Raw genomic sequence first — 23237 nt, 5'->3', positions numbered from 1 at the left:
AGTGCTCGAGGAAGTATCTGTAAAAACGAGGGAAGCCATGAACGGAGAAAAAGTCACGACAAGATTCAGAAACGAAAAAAAAAAGTTTGGTTTGGTTTTAACAGAAGATTCAATGGTCTGTTCACTCCTGATGCTGACAAGCTGATGCAACGACTCTGGCAAATATCTCCAACCATTCTGATTGGTTCTCGCCCTCCGAGCGGAGCACCTGATTGGTCACAGAGCCTGTCAGTCATGACGGAGTGGGTGGGGACAGAAAGAGAGATGGTTGATTCGTCACTGAGCGCAACAATAGCCACCGTCAGAGGTACATTATATATATTTAAAAACAAAAAGAGAAATATTGATAATTAATACCAATCTTAAATAAGTTGTTTTTAACGTTTTGTACATTTTTATGTGATCCAGAACTTTCAGGAATTTTTCAGTCAGAGGATCTACTTTGAGCTTATTTTGAAATTAAGAGTTTACAAAAGATTACAAAAAAAGCAAATTTATTGAAGTTTATCGGGGTGATGGGTGTTGAGAAAAATTTAAGCTATTTTTTAAGACTACCGTCAGCGTTTGTTGACTTGGTAGCACCCTGGGTTTTTACCTACAGAGGCTATAGCACAAATCTTTTACATCGACCACAGATTACAACTGTTTCAGATTATGTGATGTCATTTTTGGAAACAGGAGGGTGGCAGGAGAGGAACTTTAGTTTGTTTGTGATGATAAAACGTGTGTTTTGTTGAACTTCTAAATGTCTTCTGAACTAAATGTTAGCTGACTAATTGAGGCTATACTAGTGCATCTTTCAGTGTGTTTGAAGAGAGTTTTGACATAAAGGGAAGGAAAAGTTACCTGTGGGCTTATAAGAAAAGGTTACTGTGGGGAATAGTGTTGTAATACTGGGTAAAACTGGTGATTTTGAACTTCAGAGTGGGTTATTTGCTCATCAAAGATGAAGAGCTTTGTAGCGATAGGATGCCCAGCAGAACAGGTGTGTATACTCCAACTACACTGCTGGTGCATGATGGGACAAGTGATGCTTTTAATGGTCTAAATCTCTCATACAGTTCATCCTCTGTTTGTTGATGTTGATCTGACAAATGGACATGGTACAAGTACAGTTGCAGGAATTTATCTTACAAATGCAGAATCACCAAATCAAATTAGAAATGATTTGTAGCCATTTCTAAGAGGATCTGTGATTACGTTATGCTGAGCATCCTGCAACTGCTTATGCTTAAACAGAGTATTCTTTAATGTTAATGATCAACAAGTTATTTGCAAGTTGTAAATGGGGAAGATGTTTAAAAGTGAAGTTGAAGGAATTTGACTTGATTGACTTGCATTGAGTGGATATAAAGCTGTGTTCATGGGCATTCACTGCTGATAATGGCTGTAGTTCCCAAAAAGTCTGGAGGCACGGAGTCAAAACTAAACTATATCAAAGATTAAAAATGAGAATCATGTTGCTGCCACACAAGAAAAAAGAAAAGTGGATCAATATCACATTATAACATGAAAAGTTTATTGTTGTAACAAGATGTTTTTTCACATCACAATAAGATATTTTCATGCTGTTACAACATACGAACCTATCACAATATCTTATAACAAGGAATGTTTCTTGTTATAACAGTATACTGTGTATCTCGTTATAACGTTAAGCTGTGTGTACGTTGTACAATTTTGGGCATCCCAGAGGAAAGATGACCATCATGACAGGTATATTTGATGCTTTAAATCACTGGTCCCATTGTGAAAGAGGTTTGAAGACGGCAATTCTCACAGTCTTGCAACTAAAGATAGCTGAGATGAAAGTCTGACCGCTGCTACAACCTTCATCTATAAACCAACCAAAAGGGATGCATGAACATATTTTTGCTAATTTAGCATGCTACACATACTTAGCATCACCTCAAGCTGTCTTTGCGACATTGGTGTCCAAAATTGGCCTCTTTTCCCTCACTTTGACCAAGTCTACATTTTATGGGCTACCAGGACCGTTGATACGAGCCATCTCATCCAAAGTGAGAGCTGTCTCAATATCCTCGGCACAAAGTCAGACATGTTTTCAGTGGGGGTTGGACTCTGCCAGGGCTGACCCTTGGTAGAGTCATATCGATGGATGGGATCTCAAGGTGCAACTGGGGTGAGGCGATTGTCCGATCAAGGAACCTCAGAATTGCATCTTTGCTTTTTGCAGATGATGTGGTTATGATGGCTTCATTAGGTTGTGACCCCCTGTGCATGCACTGGGGCAGGTTGCAGAGTGTGAAGCAGCCGAGATGAGAATAAATAACCCCAAGTCTGTCATGATGGAAAGCAGAGAACTTTTCCCTCTTGATGACCAAGTGAAGGAGTTCAAGTATCTGGGTTTCTTGTTCATGAGTGATGGCAAAATGCAGCAATGTGAGCCCTGTACTGGACCATCATGGTGAAGAGGGAGCTGAGCTAGAAGGCAAAGCTTTCAATTTACCAGTCAATCTGTGTTCTGATCCTCACCTGTGGTCATGAACAAGATTGTGGATACAAGCAGGCAAAATGCACTTCCTTTGTAGGATGGCTGGGCTCAGCGTCAGAGAGAGGTTGAGGAGCTGGGACACCCGGAAAGAGCTTAGAGCTGCTACTACTTCATGTTGAAGGGAGCGAGTTGAGGTTGTTCAAGCATCTGATAGGACGCCTCCCTTTGGAGGTTTTTTCCGGGCACATCCTACTGAGAGAGGACCCTGGGGTAGACCAAGAAAATGCTGGGGGGATTACATATCTCATATAGCCTAGGAACCTCTCGAGATCACCTAGGAGGAGCAAGAAAGAATTGCGCAGGAGAGAGCCATCTGGAATGTCCTGCTTAACCTGCTGCCACCACAACCTGAATCTGGATAAGTGGAAGAAAATAAATGGATGGATGGACCAGACTGACAATGGCATGGATGAAACATGAAAATAACAACAATATTGTTATGACAATAAATCTTCCACTTTACAGTGTGATACTAATCCGCTTTACTTGTTCTGATATGGCAGTACACTGAAGGGATGCAAAAAATCTAAAAACCTCTACTCTGTACAGAAAAATAGAACAAGAAATTGCTCACTCGGTCAATGGTCAATGTGTCAGTCTTTGTAATACAGTATATAAGTTCTAATATGTAGCATGACTTAACTCATTGCTAAGGACTAAATCAGCCCTGATAAGAAGTGCATCATTTTTGGGAACGTACAGCCATCACCACGTGATTGTTCATCATGCAGACAGTGCCTGTCAGTTGTAATATTGTGGCTTAGAGTGGAAACAAGAACAAGGAGTTTCGTGATGAGAAATGACTTCAGATCAAATGAAAACATGTTTTATTTAAAAAAAAAAAAAAAGTTCTTTTCAAAATGTAGTTCGATTTGGATCAACTTCTCAGGAAAGGGCATTAGCAGTTTATGTTCAAAGTACAAATATATGTATAAAAATAAATTAAAAATGAGAAAAAAATGCATCTAATCACAGCATACACCATATAGTTCATCCATAACATTCATACATGTCTTGCTATTATACTATTATGAATATCCAAACACTGTATGTATTTATACCAAGTCTGTAGCTAGACATAAATATGATTGTCTGTGTTGTTGTAGCCTCATTTCACTCAACTACATATGCATCCGTGTCATTCTAATGAAAATATTACCCAAAAGTCTTTACTGTTGAGAGCCAGTAACTGTAGTGGTGGACACTGAGCTCTCACACAGTGTTTAGGCTCTTATAAAGAAGTAATGCTTTATTTTCAGAAATCACTCTCCATACTCATTGGTTTCCACAGAGGCCTCTGCAGCACACATCACCATCAAAACCCTCTCATTATAATCGATCAAATATTGCTGCCTCATATTACCAGCTGTGTTGTCATGTAACTCTGTAGACTTTATGCATTAACTAGCTTTATGCATATAGAGAATATGCAGTAACAACAGAAACACGCTTATTTGGGACAAAGCATTTATTTTCCTACTACAGTACATGCACTGAGTTTCGATGTTGAAACCAAGCGAAGGGCCAAACCACTATGATGACAATGTTTGCATTTAACATCACAAACAGCTTCACTGTAGTGGATGAAGCTGATCTGTATGCACTGCTACATGATCACCATCATCCCATAATAACTAACAGAGGGGGGATATTGTCATGAACTATCATCCTGTCTTTACCTGTAGCTGTTGCTCCTCCACATGCACCAAATGCTCGAGCGATTCACTGTAGATTTATATTATAAAGACTCTGTATAGGCTTCATCTACACAGCTGTACAGTTTGTCCCCAGCTTTGGTCCTTTATTTCTGTGCTTCATCCTCCTCTTACTAGCTAACCCGGGGTATGTCTCACTCGCCTCCTTTTGCTGACCTCTCAATGCAAAGTGCATGACCTCATCTGTAAATAATGTGTTTATAGTTGTGGCAAAAAAACCCAGTGTGGGTAAAGATTTCCTTTCTTTCTTCCTTCTGCGTGTCTTGTCTTTGTGAAGCGATCTACAGTAGATAGGCTTGGCTGTCTTGATCATCTTAGATGATGCATGTTCTCTGTTTTTACCAAGATGATTAAGGGAAAAAATTTAACGGCTTTTCTCTCATGAATCATTAGGCATTGAAAAGCCGAAACACATCATCCAGTGTGCTTTTAGCTTCATTTTAATAATTTAGCAAGACTGAATATCAAGCTGAACCTGTTTCCTGTTTCCTGTACTTTGATATGCTATATGCTGGACTTGTCTATTTTTAAAAGAAAAACACATTCTGAATATGGTTATAAACGATGTTACTGGGTGGCCAACAAAAATGTCAAATGAATATATAATCCCATTTTAAGGTAGCTAATATTAGCTCAACACTAGCTAAATAGATACAATTTATGTAGATTAGCTAGCTGGTTAGCTAAGATTTAACAACTAACTTTCTTTTAGAAGGGTTTATCTGCATCCTTGCAACATACAAGTCCTCTTTATTACATGACACACTATTTGAACCCAAACATAATCTTTTCCTAACCCTACCCATATAATTTTTGTTCCTAAACCTATCCAAGTTGTTTTTGTGCCTAATAGTACCCATGTAGATTAGCAAGATGAGTAAATTACAGGAAACAGGAAAGCAGAAAGTTGACGTTGAGAAAGTTGGCAGAGGTTCCACCGGGTACAAAGCTTGTTTAGCTTTCATCTTAGAAAGGGTTAATCTTGTTAGCTTTCATGCAGGTGATCCAACAAAACAAGTTTGTCTCCTAAATTAAGTGTCAGCACAAACTTGAAAACATCCTGAGCTGCTTTAAAAAGATCATTTTAAAAATCTCTTAAAGAGAAGCTCTAAAATATTTGACAAGTTAGCTTCATTGTGCTTTTGCTGTGTGTATGTAACTCATTAAAGTCAGATGCTAAATGCTAACACCTAACCTCACTGCTAACAGAGCATGCTATTAACTGAATCAATTGATCCAGAGACAATAAATTGTTTAGATATTCAGTTTTTAAGATGTTTAAAACCACTGACCTGAGTGAATGGAAAAGTGATGTGATAAAACAGATCTCTGGCCCCATATGACACTGTAGCATTATATTAGTTTGTAGCTCATTTATCAGTTTAGCAGCATTTTTGAGTTTTAAAGGGACTTTCACCCCTTTGAGATTTAGCTCTTGTTTTGAGCTACCTGTGTTTTTCAAACAGCATATAGATGGACCGAGAGTACAACATTTGTTGCCTGTACGTACATAAAACTGTGATAAAAACATCATCACGCACCAGTTGATGTCATATCTGAGGTATAACTTCATAAACAAATTCTGAAGTTCCTGACATGAGTCAAGTATTTACAAACCTTAAATTAAATTAGCTGCCTTTAAGTATCAGTAAAAGTAAAAGCAAAACGTTTTACAGACAGCAAATACCCGGAATTCAAAACTGTTTAAACCTGATACACAAATACTGCTTTTAATTTATTTATTTAAGATTTTAAATATTTGAACTCAGGTCTACTATATGCAAAACTATTGGACATCACACGGTATAAGAGAAAAATAAGCTGTTGTATTATTTTAGTGTTGTGTGGGCATGTACAGTAGCAGATTCTCTTGCACGGTCACTTTGTTGTTTTTGATTGTTAGTCTGATAACTGATTGTTTTGTTGTTCTATTAATTAGTCAGATTATTTTATTTATTTATTTGTCATTCGGTCTCTTTTAATAAGAAACTCTGGGAGATTTAATTTCAGAAGAATCAAAAAGAGAAAAAAAATCCCTAAGTAATGACCCCCTCTCTTCTGGGACAACCAAGCCTTATGAACTTTGTGAAGTGAAAATTTTGAATGTTTGTATGTTATAAAAGAAAACATGGATTGTTTTATATGTTAATACTGCCACAATAAAGCTCCCTAATGAATATATATTGAAATATGGCATCTAATGTGTGGATAATTATATCTGCCAAGTGTAAGCACGTGTGACTGAGTGTATGACACACTTACATTCGTCTGTCTTTCATAGGCTGTAGTGGGCTCAGTTTTAAATGAATATACTGATGTCATAAGAAACTAGAAGACCTAAGGCATCAATTGGTACTAAGTGGCTAATCAGGAGGGGAGGAAATAACACTCCAAATTTAGGCTAAATTTTGGTTAGGGAAAAAATGTCATGGCCATTTTCAAAGGGGTATTTTGACTTCTCACCTCAAGATATCTGAAGTAAAATGGATTCTTTGGGGAAACAAGAGTCTCTCTTTTATGGGTAAGTCCACTTCATGCTAATCCTATGCAATTTTAGGCCACAGTCATACAGTTTTTTGAAAGTCGTATGTGCCATCGTCGCCTATTCTAAAAATGATGTGTTTGGATATTTCTGCATTCTGGTGTCTCTGCACAGGATAGGAAATGCATAAATTGTGTATGACTGGAAAGCCAAGACTCTTGTGAATTTAATGAATTAATGAATTAATGAAGAAATTTCATTTATATAGCACCTTTCATGCACTAAATACTGCTCACAGACTTTGAGCACTTTGAACACTTTGGAAAAGTGCTTTCCAATTAGACAGTTTTAATGCTAAGCATATACACAAGGAGGAGGAGAGAAAGAAAGTAATGAGCCCAACTGTATTTTTGTGTGATAATGTTAGACTCAAAGTGCTGGAGAGAAACTTGAACATGATAGTGGTTACTTGATGGAATTAAACTGAGGCGATAAGTTCAGCTCTATGCCTAAACATTAACCTTCTGAATAGTCACAAATCCATCTGGGACATACAGGCACTATTCTATGAACAGGCAACATAAAGAGTAAATTATTTGAAATTTCAGGTTTTGTGAGTTTCTCCAAAAGTGTACAATTCTGTATGTAATATGTAGTTGTAAAGCCCCCTGGTTTCTTAAAAACAAAATGTTCTCCATAGATAACAATGAATTAATGGGAGGACTGCACTTATCCTGTTTATTGTTTCCACTACAATTTGGTAAACACAGGATGCTTGTTTACTTTACCATTACAATATTCTTTGCATCTTAAAGAAAACTATATTAGACTGTACTATTCTATACAAAACACTTCATTAAAATGTTTTCATATATCTAGAGAAGAAAAATTACACTATACTATACTACAGAAAACTTTATTTCTAAAATCTCCAGTGGTTGCATCTTGCAGTCATTGGTGGCATTGCAGTGGGTGCTTCACAGTCTATTGCTAGGTGGACATCTGCACTGTAATGGGTAATGTCTTGTACTTTTTTTGCATGACTTTTAAATACTGTTTATTATGTTTGTATTTTTTTAGCTAAAGGTTTTGGTTTAATGTCTGAGTCACCCTTAAAAATCTCAATCCCTATCTAAATATATAATTATTCTGTTTTTCTGTAATCATTCTTTCAGTGCAGATTGAAGTATGAACCTGAGATTCAACAAAACCCTCCTCGCAGCTTTGCCTCCCTCATGTGGTACAAAAGTGAGATTGCATTTCCTGTTGGCGTCTCTATGGTGATGCTTGTGTGAGCAACAAAAGATTTCTGGGATACAAGGACTGTTCAAAGCTTTACCATCAGGAGTTGACAGAAATAGACTACCAGTAGTCTATTCTCTACTGGATGAGACACGGTCATGTCCAGTTTCAAACAGAAAACTTATTCATCCAAAGATCTCAAGTAAGATACTACTGCCACTCCACAAGAAGGATTGTGCTGAAGTAAGCAGACAAGAGGAAATCTTTGGGGTAAGAGTTGCTATAGTGTTGCTGCTGGTTTATACCACTGGCATGTGTAGTATTGCTTTTTCCAACAGCATGTGCAACTTTCAAGATCACATGCAAAGTTACTTTTTATTACTTTCAAATATCACTGCCAATATTACTTACAATATCACTGCCAAAGCAAGTATAGTAGTTCTATTTTACCTTATTTTAGTTTACTTTTTTCTCTTATCTTTTATTATTTTTTGAGCAATCTCCAGCACATGATTTTCCTTCAGGATTAATGAAATTTTACCTTATACAGCAGGTGTTCAAAATATTTTGCGTGATCATTGTGTGTAAGTACATTGAATGTAAATGGTTGTTTTTCTTCCTCTGTTTTAACAGGACAGTGTTTTCAGTTTCAAAACAGTTGGCATAAGAACAAATGATCTCAAAGAGAACAACAAGAGAATGCATGAAGAATGCCACAAGTAGAAATAAATGAACCCTGCTGCACAATCAACATTAAATAAAGGTGTACACCGCTAGGTCAGATATGTATGACAATGAATAAATCTAAAAAACATGATCCACAGATAGCTTTTCAAGCAGCAAATCCAACTATGGAGACTCATGCTACCACAAGAGCAGGATGTACTGTGTCTGAGCTCCTGGAGGATTCTGGGAATTGTAGGCAGATCATCAACCAGGAGCTGAGCCTTCATCTCCTCAATGACTCCCCGTTTAGTGAGCAGCAGAAGCTGAGGCATGTATTGGACTGGGCTCACAGTTTCCTCAGCAGTGATTCAGAGGTTCACCAATTCTGCAGAGCTGAAAGCTTGACACTGGCAAGTGAAGAGCAGAGGGAAACACAGAGGAAATCACCTGTATCTGCAGCTAAATACCATCATCCTGTCTCCTGTACTGGGGGTGATAAAGGGGTATTTGGAGGAGGAGGAAGTACAGAAAAGGCTTGGCAGCTTGAACCAGCAAATTCTGAGAAGAGCAGATCAAATAAAAATGTCTGTGCATATAAACCTTCTTTCTCAGATGATCCCTGCATCCCCATCTCCTTTAGAGATGAGATAACTCGGCCAGAGTACAGAAAAAACCCTGAAAATGTGAAAATTGGGAAGCTCCGAGATGACGACAATAACTGCAGAACAAGCAGTCTGCACCAACATACCTACTTATTATCAGACAGAAACACAGATCAAACACTTGCATCAGATGGTGAAACAGGCTTTATCACTGAATCCACATCATGTGTGGGCAGGAAGAGTATCATGTTTGGCACTGTGAGTAACTTGAAACTGAACTATGGAGTTCAGTCAGAGAGAGACAAATCCCTTCAGATGGAGGTGAGAAAAGTAAAGGTTGAGGGGAAGGCGGGAACAGAGAGGGAAGTTGTGAGGACAGATGAAAGGAAGGGGGAGGTAAATGAAGATCAAGGTTCTGAGAAACCTGGGAAGATACAAGAGATGGAAAAGACTTCAAACCTCAGCTTTAGCTGTCATTTGAAAATACCACCATCTTTGACTGTATATGAGCAGTACCAGCTTTGTGTGGATCACCTCCGATTAAGACAAAGCCAGCATATAGATCCGAGATGCTTCATAGCCTCACCTGCAAAAGAGAGGAAGACATCTGAAGAAATGGCAGCGCCTCCTCCTGCATCTGGCTTTGCATTGAACTCTTCCACCACAAATCCTGAGATTAACACACATTTTAATAAAAGCGTTACAGCTGCAGAAATCACAGAGGAGAGGAGTTCAGACATCATTAATAAAAAACAGGACAGATCTAAACACAATAGAAGTAGGGCAACACCTACTGAGCAGGGACACAATGAACATTACGACAATTTGACACCTGCAGACATTTGTGCCAAGAGTCGACCTGTTTGTCAGAGAAACAACATTACCAGGGACACATATTTGGAGCATGACAGCAACAAATGTGGAGAACTGATCAATGGAACTGCAGGAAACAGAACCTCAACTGATAAGCTTATGGAAATGCGTATGGAGCATCTGAGGACTGCAGTTGGTGTTCATGGTCCTGCTGTGGTGGAGACTGCTGCAGCCGTCCCAAACCCAGGTATTCAGTATCATGTATGAAGGCAGTTAAATGTTGTACTAATGTGCCTCACATTACTGTCTAGAAGTGTGTTTACCAACCTGGGGCTCAGCTCCCCTCCCAGAGGTTGCAAAGTAAACATTTACAGGATGGGAAAGACAAAACATACTTTTGCAAGACATAGAGCCTTGTGGCAGACATCATCAGACTTATTCCTTTTTCCATTTGTGTGACTTAATCCCACTACACTTTAAGGTGTAATATGTGAGTCTGAGTATAAAAGATTTGAAAAAAAAAAGAAATGATCAACAGAATGTGAAGAAATAACAGTTTTGACACTGTCATTTAGATATTGCGATATCTACTGAAGTTAGCATGCTAACCAGCTAGCCCTGCTTGCCCTGTCTCGTAAAACCACTTTGTTCTTCAAGAGGCAATAGCCCCGGTCTGTAGTTTCAGCTCACAGATGTATGTGAGCAGCAAGTTTGGCCATGAACCGACCTTCCTGTGAACCAGCCATGTTCACTGAAAGGCCAATTTTTACATATTACACCTTTAACTTCAGTCTACTCTTTGAAATTTCAGTCTTTTCTTTTCATTCACCCTTCTGCACACAGAGGCCAAATAGGTGATACAATTAATTATGATTCTAATGATTTGTATGTGTGTGTGTGTATGTGTGTGTGTGTGTGTGTGTGTGTGTGTGTGTGTGTGTGTGTGTGTGTGTGTGTGTGTGTCTGCATGTATAAACTGTATGTGTTTTTGTACTTGTGTTCAGGTTTGTTTCCAAAGAAAACTAGATGTCATCCAGATCTAAAGGGTCGTCAGAGTCGTGTCAAAGGTCAAAAGAAAAATCCTGGTGGGCGAGGTGCCTCACTGAGACCCTGTGAAAAATCATGTGTCCCCCTGTCTTCTCTAACCAATACAGAAATATTGCAAAGGTAACAGATAAAGTGCCAAATGTGTGCATGAATGGATACAAATACACACATTTTATCTGAGCATAATTAACATCCCATTAATTAATTTATATATGTTGATGGAGATATGCATGATATGAATGTATATATGTGGATATAACTACTTGCCTTCATACATATGCAATAGTATCCCATGAAATGTTTTATATATTTAAAGCTGCCTCTGTGCAGTGGTGTGCATGAACGTGCTAAAAGAGCACTATTTAGTATAACGTCACTATGTAGGCTGCAGTGTCCCTGGTAGGAAGAACTTCTATTTCAAACAAAATTAAAGGGAAAAAAGGAAGAAATGAACATGCACTAGTTAATTTTTAGGACTTAGAACTTAATTCAAAGTGAAAAAATGTGACATATGAACGTGAAAGTTCCTTTTAACTTCTGTGAACTGTACATTTCTGTGAACTTGAAGCTAGTTCTTTTTAAGTCTGAACTTGCACAACACTGCCTCTGTCTCCTGCAGAGCTCAGTCATCAGCAAAAATCAGGCATACAAAAAGGCACACACCAGAGGGCAGAGGAAAACCTACTTCAGCCCACAGAGATACACACAAATTTCAGACACAAACGCCTCTTCATGATGATCCTGGACCAGCATCATCAAACTCAGGTGAGTTTAACTCACAGTATCACATACAAACACAACATTATGAAATACTAAAAAACAAAAAAACAAAACAAATAAATCTCATCATCATCATCATCATCATCATCATCATCATCATCATCATCATCATCATCATCAATTAGTCATCAACAAGTCATATGAATGGCCGAATTCAGTGGGTTTATACTTGTGGTGCCACGTAACAGATTTGTTTCTGTTCCTTTTGAGGACTCTTTGTTTGAAATTTCACACTTTATCCGACATCGACAAGCAGAAAGGCATATAAGTCATAAGATATGGACAGTGGTGGCCTTAAGGTTTGAGAAGAGAGCTTGTGACCACATGGTCGGTTCAATCCCCTGGACCGGCACAATAATTAGGCTACCACCACTGAGGTGCCCTTAAGCAAGGCCCTTAACTCCAACTGTTCCAGTGGAGACTGTGGTTGTACTGGGCAGCTTCCAGATGTGTCTGTGAAACTGTGTGAATGTGATCAGGGCAACCCTGAAAAAGAGAGGAGTGCTCTCAGTGAAATTCCCCTGAAAAAATAAAGGTGAAAAAAGATGGCTAAACAAAATTATAGGGATTTTTATTGAGTTAAAAAAAAAAAAAGAGTTCTGTGTGTGAACTTATGTTGGTATTGTGGTGGGGACAAAACTACATGGTTAATTTATTTTAAGTAAAGACTTCTTTATTAAAGTAAAAGTATAATTCAACAGTAAAACCTTACCAGTAAAACCTTATTTCTACCCCCCTCCCAAAACAAAAACGAGCAAGAACAAATAAAAAGTCCCATGAATTAAAACTTTTATAGACTATTTATAAGTATATCAATATATCAATATATAACTCTGTTTACCTTTACAGATGCACATCAATGTGAACAAACTGACTGCAAACACAGTGTAAGGAGTCTTTATTTTCTCACTTTTATGATATTATTAATCCACATATGATCATAATTATCAGATGTTTTAAAAGTCCATAATACTCCAGTATTTCAAAAGCATTTCTAATTAAGTGAATACTACGACTTAATGTCAAATATCTGCTCTGTTTTCGACTTACAATGAAACCCATGTGTTGTCATTCTGCCTGTCAGCCAGCAGGTGTCCCTGTCTGTGACAGCTGGTTGTGTCTGCCTGATGAGGTGTGGATGTTCATCCTGTCTCTGCTGCCTCACAGTGACCTTTGCAAAGTGCTGCTGGTCTGCAGCCGCCTGCACACACTGGTCACTGATCACACACTCTGTGAGTCTGCATTTTAGGGACTTTATACACAGCTGGGTCGCTTAATCTGCAGCAACGCACCATATTCTTTATTCTGTGAGAACCACACGTCTCAGATAAACAGTCCTGTTTTCAGATTTGTGATGATCCAGCTTATCCATCCTAATCAAATCTGAAAAATAAGTCGTAACTTAATCTATGAAAAAAAAGTAAAGTACTTTGTAAGTAATTTGTTGTGGAGAAGAAGTATACAATTACATAAAATGGAAATTTGTACTTAAGTACAGTACTTGAATAAATGTACTTAGTTACATTCCACCACTGTTAATGATACGGGTGAGTGGGATGTTCTGAAATTTTCCAAGTTTGTGTGTGTCACGACACATGGTGTGTTCTCATGATGTAAGTAGAGTGGTGTACTGAACCACTCCCTGGACAAACATACCGTCAGATAACCTGCAGACCTGTACCATCACATGCTCTCAGACCCGCTGAACACACACTGTAGATCACTAGGAATCACCACAACACGTTCGAATTCTGCTGATCACTGATCCGTCTCTTTCTGAAGGGAAAGATCTGAGGATTGAAAACTCCACCCTGACAGAGCAGTGGCTGCTGTGTGTGAGCAGACGTCGTCCTCGCAGTCTGAGTCTGTACAGCTGCAGTGGAACATCTCTCACATCCTGTGGGCTGGAGATGTTTTTCACTCTGTGTGGAAGAAATCTGGAGGTAAAACATTTAATCAGAACCCATCAAGTCAAGACGTGGATGTTTGCCATCACATGACTTTCCAGCATGGCCCTCAAATTGTAGGATTAGACCCTCCTGATCAATAAGCCACTTTGCTGTTTGTGTAATATGTAAAAATTTTCCACTCTGAAAGCAAAAATATATAAAGTGAATCTTCTGTCATTTTTTTCTATTGACACTGTCAGTTTATTGGCCCCACATCCTGAATCCATCTGCCTGCTGTCACTGTCAATAAAACATTTGAAAGAACAGTACAGGGAGCTCCTGCACCACAGCTACATCTTTTTATATTGTAAAACCAATAATATTATTAACAACATATTGTAGGTTAGCAATGATTAGTCGATTAGTTGTCAGCTGTTAAATTAATTGCCAACTATTTTGGTAATTGATTAATCAATCTGAGTAATTTTTTAGGAAAAAAAACTCTCAAATTTCTCTCCTGCCAGCTCTTTAAATGTAAATATATAATGTTTTTTTTAGTTCTCTAGGACAGTAAACTGGTTATCTGTGCATTGTGGACAAAATAGACACTGAGGACATAATTTTCCTTTTCGAGAAACGCTGACTGACATTTTTCAGTAATTGCTTAAATTTTATGGATCAAACAACTAATTGAGGTGAATAGTGAATAGGCGAATAGTCCAAATAATATCTGTCCCGTCATTTGTTACTTACAGGAACTCAGGGTCATAAGTTGTATTGGCCCAGGTCTCCATGGTGACCAGTTGCTACCTCTGATTGGAAAGCTGTGTGATCATCTGACTAGTGTGGATGTGAGCTGGAGTGGAGCAACAGACAAGGGAGTGGGAGCTCTGAGTGACTGCTGCACAGGGTCAGTCTCACAAATATAAACACACACACACACACACACACACACACACACACACACACACACAGAAAGTGTACAACTAATTGAAATGTTTGAAACAGACACCGCTTTCAATCATCAGCACTTAATATATTTAAACAGGGTTAATAAATCAGTGTCTGTCATCAAAAACTCACAAGTTGCATTAAAATCCACTATGCATTGCAAATATTGTCCTTGATTGCAGGACGTAGCATAAGCTGCATTAGACAGCTAAAGTGTCAAGATGCTCTTCAGTATTAATCCTTCATTTGTCTTGCAGGTTGCAACTACAATCTGTTGTCCTAAATGGCTGTCATGTCACTGATGACCCACTGATGAAACTCATAAGGAGACACAAAGAAAGGTCAGTATAAGACGAGCATGTCTGTATCTATTCATATATGTGCTTGTCAAGACACATCATACAAAGTATTTGCATGTGCATGTATATGGGTGTGTTTTTCTGGCTTTGATTTTGAATAAATTGTCTTCGTGTTTGTGTGAGTGTCTTTTCACATCAGTCTGTGCAGATTGGAGGTGTTCGGCTGTCAGTTCCTCACTCCATCCTGTCTGCAGACAGTATATGAGGTGCTTTATTTTGAAAACTAACCAAACACATTTATGTGGGTTTAAACTGCTGAAGATTGTTTAGCGTCACATATCATGTTTAAAATATGTCTCAAGCATGATTTATTATGTGACAAGACTTATAAAGTGCTGCTGCATTATTTATTTATATCAACTCAATATAAACAGTGCAATATATTTTCAGTGATCTCTACATGAACAGCGTATACAGTTTTGCAGTTTCTGTGTTTTAGATGTGTCCTGGTCTCAAGCATCTTAACATCGGGCAGGTGCCAAAAGTCAGTGCACACAGTCTCACAGTGATGACATCACACCTCAAATGTCTCATTTCACTAAATCTCACTGGGCTACAGGCGGTGAGTTTCAAATGCTGTGACTCGAAATGTCTAATCTGCCTTGAAGGTTTTGTACGAATAGATTATTCTACAGTACAAAGTCTTAGCCGGAGATTTAAATTTGCTCTGTGTGTCTGTTTTTACTGTATCAGGCTACTGATGCCACAGTTGGCACTTTGCTTCAGAAATGTGTCAGACTTCAGAGTTTGACCTTAAGTTCCTGTCCCAGAGTCACTGACGTGACACTGCACAGCATGAGCAAGTATACACCTTATATCAGGTGCACACACACACACACACACATGCACATAAGTACATTTAACCTACTTGTGAGGAAACTTTATAGATTTATATGAATTTCCTTGAGACACAAATTTACCTTTTCTTGGATAGACAGATAAGTCAGGCTCCTGCAAGTCCAGTTTTCAATGTTAGTCTTGTTTAATCTGATCTTGACAGATTGACTGTTATGTGTGTGTGTGTGTGTGTGTGTGTGTGTGTGTGTGTGTGTGTGTGTGTGCGTGTGTGTATGTGTGTGTGTGTGTGTGTGTGTGTGTGTGTGTGTGTGTGTGTGTGCGTGTGCGTGTGTGTGTGTGTCAGATCCCTGGACGTGAGTGGCTGTAATGCGGTAACAGATGCAGGAGTTTATTCTCTGGCTCTGGGTTGTAGAAGACTTCAGCAGCTGGATCTCAGCTCCACTGGCACAGGAAACAGAGGGTACAACAACACACGTCACACAACAAACTGAGCTGAATATTTCTCTGTGTTTTTCCACTGTGTGTGATAGGTCATATGTGACTGTCCAGTGGTAAAATCTACCTTTTGAATTGATTCCAACCCTTTTTGGCCACTTCAGCTGTGTGTAGTGTTGTCACCACATCACATGAGTAAAATGTTATAGTAACTTGCAGAAATGTGTGTATGTGTGCATCTGTGATGTAGGGTTGCTTTGCTGGCAAATTACTGCAGCGGACACCTCCACACTGTCAAACTCAGTTTCTGCCACATCACTGTAGAGAACATACTGAATCTCTGCAGACACTGCAAGAGGTAAACACACATATGCACAAATCATTTCATAAAATAGAGTCAGTATATGTTTGCATTAATTTCAGAGAGCAGAATAAACATCATGAGACTCATCCACACTTGAAAGTGTGAAGGTTCAGTTTAGGGTTTACTAATTGATCTGCTGTTTACTGACACACTTAAAGGTTTCAGGACAGTCATACTCAAACTGCAGTACACAGACCAAATCTAGCCCCTAAAAAGGTGCTGTGTGGCCCTCTGGCCATTTTCTAATTCACACTAATTCAAGTAAATGGATTAATGTTGGTTTTCCCAGGAAGAAAGGACAGATGTTCCAGTGTTGTATGATGGGATAAATGAAGCTGTTATTAACAGAGAAGGCTGATCTTTGTGACGGCCTTTCAGGCTGTGCAGTGTTTATCAGACGGTGACCTATGCAGGGGAAGACAACTATTGAAGAGGAGCAAAAGTTACATAGAAAAGAGGATAATTCTGATCCAATTAATGTGTATTTCACACTAAAAGAGCATAAATATGCTGTTCATTCTATCCCTGGTAGGAGCAGTTTATGTTTATGGTTTATACTTATAAATCATTCCAACATGTCAGTGATTGCATGATGGAAGAGGCTCTAACTATATTTGGTGTTGTATAAACTCTTTCCAATGTTACCAGAACATCTACAATTAAAATACAGTTGTAGTTAGTAAATGCAGTAAAATGTCTTATTTATTAGTCAATCCTTGCACCAAGTTAATTTAATAAAGAAGCTATGAATAAATAATTTATTTTGAATATAAATCATTTCCAGGAATGTATAATTGGTACTTATTGTTAGGCCTACTTAGGCCTAAATATAGCTTGATTCTCAGATTTTGTACTTTTACTTAAGTTGGACATTGAATGCAGGACTTTCATGAATACTTCTACACTGTGGTATTACTACTTCTACATATTTAATTAAAGCAGTACTTCCTCCACCACTGGTGTAATACTGCTTTTAAAACTGTGCTGTCAAAAATAACTGGTTTGCTGCTTTCAGCTGTAAAAAGAGCCCTTTTTGCTGCTGTACAAAGTGAACATGAGCCTATGTTTATTATGTATTAAGTTGAGCTGTCAGAACATTATGTTGGTCAGGCAGCAATGTAACATTTGTCAATGTTACGAGACACACACTAAAGAAAAACATCCTGAGATCTTAAACTGGCACGACACTGTGCAGGGCTTTCATAAGATATAAGAATTATCAAACATGCAACAAGCAGGCTTCTTTGTAATGATGAACACAGTGTGAGAAGCATTTCAGTGGTGATCAAAATAAAGTCTGTCAACACTGCAGACCATAAAAACAATGACCAACTGTTCGGTATGATGTCTTGGGAAACAGAAACCGATCAGCTGATAGTGATGTAATTATGGTTATATGCCAAATTTTAAAAAAGAGTTGAACGATTTCTATAAATGTATCTAACTGTGGAATAACTTTACTCTGTAGAAACCTACAAAGTACTGTGACACATTACTACAAAATTTCACTTATTTCCATGTTTCTGTCTCTTTAGGTTGATGGTGCTGCATCTCTACGGCTGTACTCACCTCCCCACTGAGAGACAGATCAGAGAAGTTAACACTGCTGTTAAAATTTACCCTCTGTCCTGACTCACACACACACAAACATCTGCACACAGCTGGACAGACATACACAACATATAAAAGCAGATAATCTGTAGAAGAATCCAGGTAAAATATTAAATAGTTTCATAATGTTCCTAATTTTATCACACGTATTCTTGTGATTGTACATTAAGAGGCCGAATGAAGGAGGATTATGATTTATGAATAAAATGCTTTTGAATCGATCTGTATGTGTTTGACTGAAAGTGTTTGGAGATTCATTACAGATGTACTTTGACCTCCCCTCCTGATGCTCCATAACCTGCAGGCCATCAAGTGTTTTATCTGAATATATATCCAGATGTGTTGGAATCTTTGAAAGGGTCATTTAAGTTTTGCTAGTTTTGATAAGGCTCATTAAGTTGTTATCTTTAATTTTGCTCATTAGTCAACCCTGTGTTTTGTGAATAAAGTGTGAGGTTACTCTCTAAAACAAGACACTATGCACTAGTTTAGTGCATGAGACAGCTCACTGTCAGCTCTCTGTTACATGCAAGGAGCATGTCTTCCCATACATGCCTCTTTGAGTTCGAGTCTCTTTGAGTATAAGTTTTGATTAGATTCAATTTTATTGTCATTACACAGAGAACAAGTACTGAGACACTGAAACACAGTTTAGCGTCTAACCAGAAGTGCAACAAGCAGTAATGTACATGTAGTGCCAATATATAAATAAAAAGTAAGGCAACGATACTCAACTTATGGCCTGTGGGCCAAATTTGGTCTGTGATAGGGTGCCAGGTGGCCCATTGACCATTTTCTAATTCAAAATGAAAATAAATTACTTGTTTAAACCAATAAGTAAATGTTCAGTAATGTCCCTTGGCTGTTACTTGGGAAGTTGTGTATTAGCCTGTCAACAACTGTGCCGTGCGCAGAAGCAGTGACACCTGAGGATGATCGACAGAGAGCTCTGCGGGGGAGGACAAGCAAAATTACACAGAAATAAGGATAATTCTGATCCCATTAATGTAAATTTGCTATTCATTTTTCCCTGGTAGGAACAGTTTATGTTTGGTTTCTGTTTATGATTTTTTCCAGCATTTGATTGGCTGCATGATAGAAGAGGTTACACCTGATTAAACTCTTTCACTTGTAACCAAAGCATTTAAAACAAAAATGTAGCTGCAGTCATGAAATGTCAGATTTATCTGTCATCTGTGCACGCAGTTAATTTAGTCAATAAGTTAATAAATTGGTAAATTTGAAAATAAAGAATTTAAAAGAATGATGAGATGGGCTGTTTAATGTTTATTCATTTTACATGATAAATATTATTAATGTTTATTGATCAAAAGTAAAATAGTCAGGCAAGTCTTATACAACAGACCTTTAAAGACATAAAATAGAAACAACAGAATTAGAAGTACAGAATTAGAAGTACAGTGAATGATGAACTACTATACAAATGTGAGTGAGAAAAATATGGTTGTTTTATCTGATGATGTTGGAGTCCTTTTTTAACCTGTTTGGAGGGGAAACAAACAGTTCTTATATCTACTTGCTCTACTTGCAGATCCTGGCTTTTTTGCTCGCCTGGAGGATTCTTCCACTTTGATGATAGTCATGGTTTTAACAGCATTTACTACGCCATCATTGAGGTTCCTAAAAAATTTGTTTTTCGTCAGGAGTGTACAGGAGTGGGCATGTCAAACAAGGAAGGGTATATAAGTGAGGTAGCAGAAGGATTCAGACTGATCCTGGAGCTGCAGTCTTTCCATGTTAAGCGATGGGATTTTTTTCAGACATGGATCAAAATGTTTTGCTTGCTCCCACCTAACAGCTGGATTTCAACTATCTATGATTCTCAACAAATGGAAATGTTAAATTTAACTGTTTGATTTTGCTGTACAGGCTCTTTTAATAGCACCTTTACCTGTTTTTTTTATTATCTGTAATTGACTGTAACTCCCATTTTCTTCTAAATCTACATTAGCAAAGGAGATTAAAAGTAAAACTATGGCATCAAGAAAAAAGGGCCTGAGTGCGGAAGAAGAAAATCGCCTGCGTTTGCTCTTTCACACTTATGATGTGGATAATTCAGGGCAAATTGAAAAAGATGAGTTTTATACTATCTGTCAGGAGCTCTGTGTCCCATACCAAGAAGCAGACAGGATATTCAACCGGCTGGATGTGGACAAAGATGGCACAGTAACCTTAGAGGAATTCATCAGTGGCTTCAGAGACCAACAGAAGGAAGATGACTCTGAATCAGAGGACAAGAACTCCTCAAAAAGTGATTCAGACAACGAGGATCAGATCATATCCAGGTGAGATGTCAAAAAAACACAGGTTTATCTTTAAATATACATGTAAGTGTACGAAATGTGCGCACTGTAGTGACGTTTTACAGACATGTACTGGCCTGAAGGGTGGGGCTTTATTTTGTTGTTCAGTGGGAAGGAAAGAACACTGACATTAAGATATAAAAAGTTCATTACATCAATTGTGGTAAATAACAGCACATTTGTACATATTGTATTTATACTGTAAAAAGTCTCACTACCTACATTTAAAATCTAGATTTGCTCAAATAAATGAATTTGTGTATTATTTGTTTAAGTGTCAAGATTTCATGAACTCATTATATTTTGTGATTAAGTTTTGTTTTATAAAACTTTGTAATAAGTGACAAAAGTTCTTTTGATGACGCGCCCTTCACCAACAAACCAGTTTGAACTGGTTTTGGTCACAGTGCTGATTTTTGTTGTAGTTGCAGCCATGTGATCACAGCTGATGTAACGGATTGGCCATCTGGAAATTGGGCAAATGCAGGAGGGCCATCCACACAGATGGGTCATCATTGCATTGATAAAAATAATAATAATGATCATAATAATAAGAAGAAGAATTTTGTTTTTGAGGATTTTGATTCAAAAAGTTACTTTGAGTTATTTTTAAGATCAGCCCCATTGTGCCTTTTAATAAATAAATTCTCCCATGATCCCTTCAGACAACAGAGAGTGAAAAGGTCAAGTGAGGGCAGAATCTTGAAAACGAGCTGTTCTGAAATTTAAACCAGCATTGTCAGGCTAAAAGAAAAAGGAACTGGGGCATAGATGGATCAAGAGGGTGAATCTATTGTCATGTTAAGTGTAGCTGTGTGTTTTCATGGAGCTGTTGTACTATTATGCTAATATGTACTGTGCTTTAACCAGATTTTGTGTGGTATGTTAGTTCATATAGTTTTATCTTTTTAAGCTTTTTATGTTAACATTTGGGTGGGGTTATTGTTGGTTTTGAAAATAGGGCTGGTCTGACACAAACATGTCACTGGCATAGCATCATGCTAAAGTATGAATTGTGATTAGCAAGCTAGCGACAGTAGCATAACTCTCATTGTGGTGGCAGCCCATGCAGGCCCAGTTCTACAAGGGTGCAAAAGCATGAATTGCATCCTCAGTTTAACATTTGTCACCCTCAGCTGAAATTTTAATAATAAATGCCAAGTGTGAGTTGAGAGGTTATGGTTTGTGTATGCATCTGTTTGGGAACATTCAGGACGCACAGACTGTCTCAATTTCAGGACAGGGGGTCAAAGGTCAGGTGCCTTGCCTTCTTGCACAATTTACAGCATTTTCCCATTTTGGTTCATGTTAGGTGCAGCAGCACAAAGTGCAAAAGGTGATTTCTAATAAACCCCACCTCCTACATGGTCACATAGTTTAGTAATTAATGTTACATAATAGTGTAATAATATGTTTCAAGGATAAAACGTGCAAAATCTAGATTTTCAATGTAGGTAGTAAGATTTTTTACAGTGTACATAAATTATGTACAAATGTGCTGTTATTTACCTCAACTGATGTAATGAACTCAGTTTCAGTCAGATCCAGGCAACTGTATATATATATATATATATATATACACACACACATATATATATATATATATATATATATATATATATATATATATATATATATATAGATATGCACACATATATATATATATTTAAGTGTTCTTTCCTTCTCAGTAAATAACAAAATAAAACCCCACCCCTCAAGCCAGTACATGTCTGATGCACATCAAGGAAAAAACATGCATTTTGCTATGAGCGCTGGTAATCAGCCATCTTCACTTCCTAAAAAGGCAAAATATGAAATTATAACTGACCGGTTTGATGTGTATAAACTGTAGCAGCTTGGTGTCATTCAGGCAATTTAATGAAGGTGAATAGAGTGAGGGGCTCTGCACATGGCTCAAAGGCTGCAGATTTATCAACATATCATTGGTGCTGTTCTGACTCATAAAGCAAACTGTTGCTTAAAAGAACAGCACACTATATTTACTTAAGACTGTTTATAATTTTTCCAGTTGTTGTCCAACATAATCTGTCCATTAGCTTGGACCTACCAAACCTAGGATTTTTCACTGCTGTTGTCAGCCCACATTTTAGATACTTGTGCAACTCAGCTAATTTCAGATGCATCCTCATTCATTTTGTTTGGGAACTGGACCTAAGCCCACGTTGTGTGTAGTGGTTGTGTGTGTTGATGGTGTTAATTAAGACATGAAGCTAAAACTAAATTGTACTCAGTTTAATCAGGTCTGATACAGTGGTGGATGCAGGAGTTAAGGAGATCCAGCTGAGAGACCACAACCAATTTTTTTTTGCTTCCTCATGCACCAAAATAAGTTTTTGTTTGTTATTTGCTTTGCTGCACACCAAAATGTTTTTTGCCTCTACTGTAATGTCTTAAAGACTTAGAGCAGACCAAAAGGCACTGGAGAACACATATTAACACACATAAATTCACACCCTTTAATGATGCAAGCAAATGTCTTTACTCACTCAAGATTCAGTCAACTGCTGGTTGAAGTCACTGTCTTGTATGATTGTGAAGACTTTCCTCACATCTGTTCTCTGACGTGTGCTCCTGGCTGCACCTCTGCTCTCCTTTACTGCTCTCCTCCTTTCTTCTCAACACA

At 37.9% G+C, this 23237-nt stretch overlaps 1 protein-coding gene across 1 annotated transcript; it reads left to right on the top strand.

The window, feature by feature from the left end:
• Positions 1-8623: 8623 nt before the first annotated feature.
• LOC146320492 (uncharacterized) lies at positions 8624-18451 on the top strand. The gene is made up of 14 exons (XM_084729554.1): positions 8624-10282; positions 11040-11202; positions 11702-11847; positions 12712-12749; positions 12947-13094; positions 13645-13805; positions 14507-14661; positions 14960-15043; positions 15201-15267; positions 15501-15623; positions 15755-15882; positions 16203-16319; positions 16545-16652; positions 18194-18451. Exons 1-14 carry the CDS (start codon positions 8743-8745, stop codon positions 18288-18290), a joined length of 3075 nt encoding a protein of 1024 aa, XP_084585680.1. The 5' UTR covers positions 8624-8742; the 3' UTR covers positions 18291-18451.
• Positions 18452-23237: the final 4786 nt, after the last annotated feature.

Source organism: Lutjanus erythropterus, chromosome 10 (assembly GCF_056507025.1).
Source record: "Lutjanus erythropterus isolate fLutEry1 chromosome 10, fLutEry1.hap2, whole genome shotgun sequence".
NCBI classification, from domain to species: Eukaryota; Metazoa; Chordata; class Actinopteri; order Lutjaniformes; family Lutjanidae; genus Lutjanus; species Lutjanus erythropterus.
The sequence above is the reverse complement of the archived record's forward strand: the minus strand, read 5'-3'. Positions and strand labels throughout refer to the sequence as shown.